General features: G+C 42.7%; 1 protein-coding gene across 1 annotated transcript; it reads left to right on the top strand.

The window, feature by feature from the left end:
• The first annotated feature begins 471 nt into the window (after nucleotides 1-471).
• On the top strand, nucleotides 472-2,123 carry LOC146627719 (uncharacterized). Its single transcript, XM_085359117.1, has 6 exons — nucleotides 472-575; nucleotides 671-764; nucleotides 1,183-1,539; nucleotides 1,635-1,752; nucleotides 1,827-1,918; nucleotides 2,022-2,123. Exons 1-6 carry the CDS (start codon nucleotides 472-474, stop codon nucleotides 2,121-2,123), a joined length of 867 nt encoding a protein of 288 aa, XP_085215243.1.
• Nucleotides 2,124-4,860: the final 2,737 nt, after the last annotated feature.

Below are 4,860 nucleotides of genomic sequence, written 5' to 3'. Positions count from 1 at the left end.
TTGAAAACAACATGAAAAAAATGAATGCTTTGAGCCATGACTGAATTTATCCTGATCCTTTCTAAAGGCCGTTATAACCTTGCACTGCCAGTGGTGAGCTGCACCAGCTGTGGCCTAATGTGGTCCCCCTCAGTTAAGGACATCCTGGGTAGTGGATATTGGCCTGGCACCTTAAATTTCTGCACCCTGTTTTCAATGGATGTCTTTCAGTCTTTCTATGACATTAAGAAGGCTGCACCAGGGATGTCACTTAAGGCATTTGTCAAAGTGCTGGATGAACGAACAGCCATTTTGGAAGGGTGAGTTTCTAAATTTGCCAAGTTTAAGGAAATTGTGTAAATCAATGTTTATGATGACTGTCCTTGAATATTCTGTTGTATGTCCTCTATGTAAAAGACTGGCCGAATATCAGCTGATGCCTTCAGTAAAAGTTTCTTGGAGTGGAGTGCTGTAAAGTTTGAGGTGGACAGGATGTGCAAGGAGCCATGCTTTAGCTGCCCTGCCTGCACTCCAGACATGCTTGCCGTCTCAGTTGATGGAAACCGCAAGCTTTATCGCTTTCAGTCTAATGCAAGGTACGTTATGCATTGTGTACATAAGTCAAATATGGATTTGTAGAAAAATGTATTTTAATGTTTCTTTTCAAACAACTGTCACTGTGTTCGTTCAGCACTTCAGAGCAGGGGAACTTTGAAGGTGTCTTCATTGAAAAAGATGAGGAAGATTCTGAGTTTGTGAAATACATCCAGAGACACACAAATCATGTAAGATACACATGTATATTAGTGCTGTTAGCGTTAATCTTGTTAAAATGACGTTAATGCCATAACCATATACACATACGTGTGTGTGTGTGTGTGTGTGTGTGTGTGTGTGTGTGTGTGTGTGTGTACATATATGGATGGGTGGATATTTATTTTATTTTTCTCTTAGTGTTGTCGTAATACTGTTTACTTTACTTTATCTTAATGTGTACTTAATTTTGTCACCATGTGTATTTAAAAAAAAAAAAACAACAACATGATTTTTATTTTGTGTTGTCAGTGCTGTCCTGGGGAGATATGAGGTCTCGTGTAACTTAAGGCTAATTCAGCTAATTGTTATGCATTTGTTTTAAAAAGTTTGTCCCTGATAGGGCTTAATCATGCCGAGTCTTTTATGTTAAAATCTTTGGGTGTATAGGTCCCAGGGAAAGGGTTGTGCGGATCTTCATCTTGGACTGCAGCAAAGGAGTCGTCCAAAAAGTCCACTGGGAAGTTGGATGAAGAGGGCGTGGAAATAGCTGTTTGTCACCACGGAGTCCTCTTAGCTGCATTGAACATGTTTCGAGGGGAGATCTTTGCTTACCCTCTTTTTCTCCAGAGGAAGTTGGCAGCTAGCTTCCCAGGACATATTACGTTCCTTTGCTCCGATGTGGCCTGTAAATATTTCCCCTATTTAACCAAGGTGGCTCAGCAGTGCCCTGAGCTGAGGAACCTCTTGTCAATGCGTCCTTTTCTCTCCGTCATGCATGCAAAGGCTCACACTTGGAAATGCGAGGTATACTGCAGCTTGTAATTTTGGATTAGTTTGAGACATTTTGTTATAAGGTTGAATGAATTCAGCAGTCATGTATTGTGACCTCCTTTCTATAGATCAAATGGGGAGGTGCGTTTGAGGATGGGGCCGGTTCAACAGTTGGAGAAGAGGTGGAACAAGTAAACAGTTTCCTGTCTAGGGCGGCCATCACAACGAAGTACATGTCTAAATTAGGTATGTGTCTGTGTGTGAGATTCCACTCAGTCTCCTGCTCATTCATTCTTATTTGTATACTAACTGAAATGCAGGGCGAACAGACATGCTGACCCTCCTGGCTTTGGGCTGGAACAAAAGGAAAGTGGAACAACTGGGCTGCACTTTGAGCCAGAGATATCTAAAGGTGATTTCTTTTCAAAAACCATTTTAATGTGTGGGGTAATGGGGGAAAAACACCCGTACTCTTTTAATGTCAATATGAATGACATTTATTAATGTATTCTTAGATCATAAGGATCCTTAGAGAACAAGTGGAGAGCCTGAATGCGACCAGAAATGAGCTGGGTGTAGAAGACGACACACTGCAGCAATGGGTGGCCGATGTGTAGAAATGGGCTGAAGGTGAGTCTCAATATAATGCACTCGTGTATAACAACAGGACCCACCATGGCCTCATTAAAGAACTTAAGGTAGAATTACGACAGTGTCAACAAACAATGAAAAATAAGCCTTGTAAAAGCAGAATTTATGGCAGAGTTGTTGTGTTTCATCAAATTGGATAGAACCTGGGTTGAAATGATGTCGTACTAGTTGGTTTTATAAACCTGAACACCAACATACTTGTTATCTAATGATAATGCAGCACATGCAGGCTCCAGATGTCTTATAATGAATGTCATCAAGTCAGTGATTACAGAGTCCACTGTAGTTTGGTGACTGTTACTCATCCTGTGTTCTGATTAATATTCCTCTCACTTAGAAAGTGATCAAACTGATGGCAGCCTTGGAGCGTTGCAGGCACGAATAGAGGAGCTTGTCGTCATCATCAGAGTGCGAACACAAAGTCTTTACAGACAAAATGGTACGTCCCAGTTTCTTTGAAATGGACCGTTTGATGCTGAGTTTGTACAGCTTGTACAGCTACTTTGTAAACAGAATAAAATCAGATCCAGGTTTGTTTAAGCTGGATGTGATTTGTTCTAGCAAACAAATTGATGAGTGTAGATTAAAATGTAACTATATACATTATACTGGCTGCTCTATGTGGGCATCACGGTGCAGGAAGATCCAACCACGATGTGACGTTACAAACCTTTGGAGCTTCTTTCAGGATTATAGATAGTTAGCTTTTCCTTGTAACCCCTGAATTTCCTGCCTTGTTTTCCAGACACACCGTCGGCTGGTTTCCCTTCAGAAGGAGAGTGCAGGTCCCAGAACCCAACCAGCTGCAGCCCCCCGAGAACCAGCAGAACCAGAACAGGAACCCAAACCTGAATCCAGTAAGAAACTCATCATTTTTCTCTCTTGTCCACTTTTCCCTACATTTGATGAAACTCCAGCTAAATGCTGCACACTGAGAAAAGACTGAATGTTTTTGAAATGAGCTAGCAGAGAGACCAGGGTCAGGTCGAGTCTCTAACCTGCACACAGGCCCTGATGTTTGCTGTAGTGGGTGAATTAAGTGCTGCAGGCTGATGTGTGACGTGTGTGTGTGTCTCCTCAGGCAGGTGAGCACGCCGACAGACAGCAGGATGAACCAGCAGCTGGACGGCCTGGGTTTTCTTCAAAACCTACTTCTCCTCCCTCGTACCCGAGGCCGCTCAGGCTGTGGCCTAACTGAACATCTGGGACTGAGGACTGATTGCAGACAGTTCCCGCTCTTCTGTCATCTCTGGAGATGTTTCTTGAAGCGTGGGTGGAAGGCGTTTACCGAATAATAAATGGACGCAGACAGAGCGCTGCACCTCAGTGCTCCGAGTTCCTGTGTGACTTTGATCTTTCAAGTGAGCGGGAAGCAAACCACCCCAGCACGAATCCCAAGAACTGCCAAAAAATGTGGACAGAATCAAAAGATGCAAGACCTGAAAATGTATTAATAAATCCTCCAACAGGATCCCAGCTGACCTGACCACATACCTCCACTGCCTGCCACCAGCCCCCCCACCCTGATCGTTCCCTCCTTTTGTCCATTAAGCACAAAGTGGCAGCGGGTGCCGATAATCCTCCTGAAAGCTGAAACTGTTGTGCCTAAAACGCTCTTCATGTAACGACGTTTACATCCACATGCCTTCTGATTTAAAGTCATGTGCCACGCCGTGGTCACTGCGTGGCCCGGCTCCGTGAATCAGTATTCAGCTCATCCGAGGACGCGTGGGTGCACGGGTGTCTGTAACACTCAATCGGACTGAAACGTTCGCCTCTTCCAAAAGCGGCTAAACTTATCTTCGCATTGAATTTTTAAAATCAGGGTCCTCAAAATTATATATATTTAAGGATTTCTGTTATTCATATATATAGGGACCTTTATTTGCTTCCTTACACTTTTTATAATTAAACTGTTCATCGGTGAAGCAGCAGCAGTTATTGCTGATGTTGTAGAAGAAATTATTTTCTGGGTCTATATCCTTTTCTAAGTCTAGAACATTATGGTCTGTGTATCGAAATGTTCTCAGTTCCAGATGATCATAAACAGAATTCCAAAGAGTTATATTGATATTGTTGTCAGATGCAGATGAAGCTCTTTTAGACTGTGTTGGAGTCAAATTGTTAAATGTTGTCATTGTGCTACTTAAATTTGTAAATCTTAGTTGAAACTATAGGATCAAAGACATTCCTTTGTCTCTGACCACCTCTCCAGCCAATTTGTTGGTGGGGGAGGCTGACGGGTTTTTTATTGTAGGCACATCTTATCTGAAAGATCTTGTCACGGTCCCCGTGTCTCTCTGGTTGGCCCACGCTGGCTACAGGGGCCCGTTCTTCGTACCTCGCTAAGTAAGTTAGCTGGATTAGATTGTTGACGATTTCGCGTGATCTTGGATCGTTCGGTTCTCCGAAGCTCATCCGGGACTTGCTGTCATAGCAACAGATCCGTAAGCGTAAACCTGCTCGGGAGCAGGTTTACTTTATGTAAACAAGATTAGATCGCGGCCACTCAGACATGTCCGCTTCATGTATACGAAAGCAACAGCGATATTTGACCACTGTTTTTCCATAAATAAATAACATCAATGTAACTAAAGATAATGCAGCACTTGATCCTTTTTATTGATTCCATACAGATACATACAGGTCATTTCCTAAAAAAAGGGAAATGTACTATTAATTATTCTATTACATGTATTTGAT

Source organism: Diplotaxodon limnothrissa, linkage group LG7 (genome assembly GCF_057381915.1).
Source record: "Diplotaxodon limnothrissa isolate DT_005_m linkage group LG7, D_limnothrissa_male_GT1.1, whole genome shotgun sequence".
In the NCBI taxonomy this organism is placed as follows: domain Eukaryota; kingdom Metazoa; phylum Chordata; class Actinopteri; order Cichliformes; family Cichlidae; genus Diplotaxodon; species Diplotaxodon limnothrissa.
The sequence above is the reverse complement of the archived record's forward strand: the minus strand, read 5'-3'. Positions and strand labels throughout refer to the sequence as shown.

Excerpts from the sequence above, each read along its gene's own strand:
- LOC146627719 (XM_085359117.1), top strand. The coding sequence starts at position 472 with ATGTGCAAGGAGCCATGCTTTAGCTGCCCTGCCTGCACTCCAGACATG. Across the intron at positions 765-1,182 it reads TCCAGAGACACACAAATCAT|GTCCCAGGGAAAGGGTTGTG; the intron begins GTAAGATACACA and ends TTGGGTGTATAG. Across the intron at positions 1,919-2,021 it reads TGAGCCAGAGATATCTAAAG|ATCATAAGGATCCTTAGAGA; the intron begins GTGATTTCTTTT and ends ATGTATTCTTAG.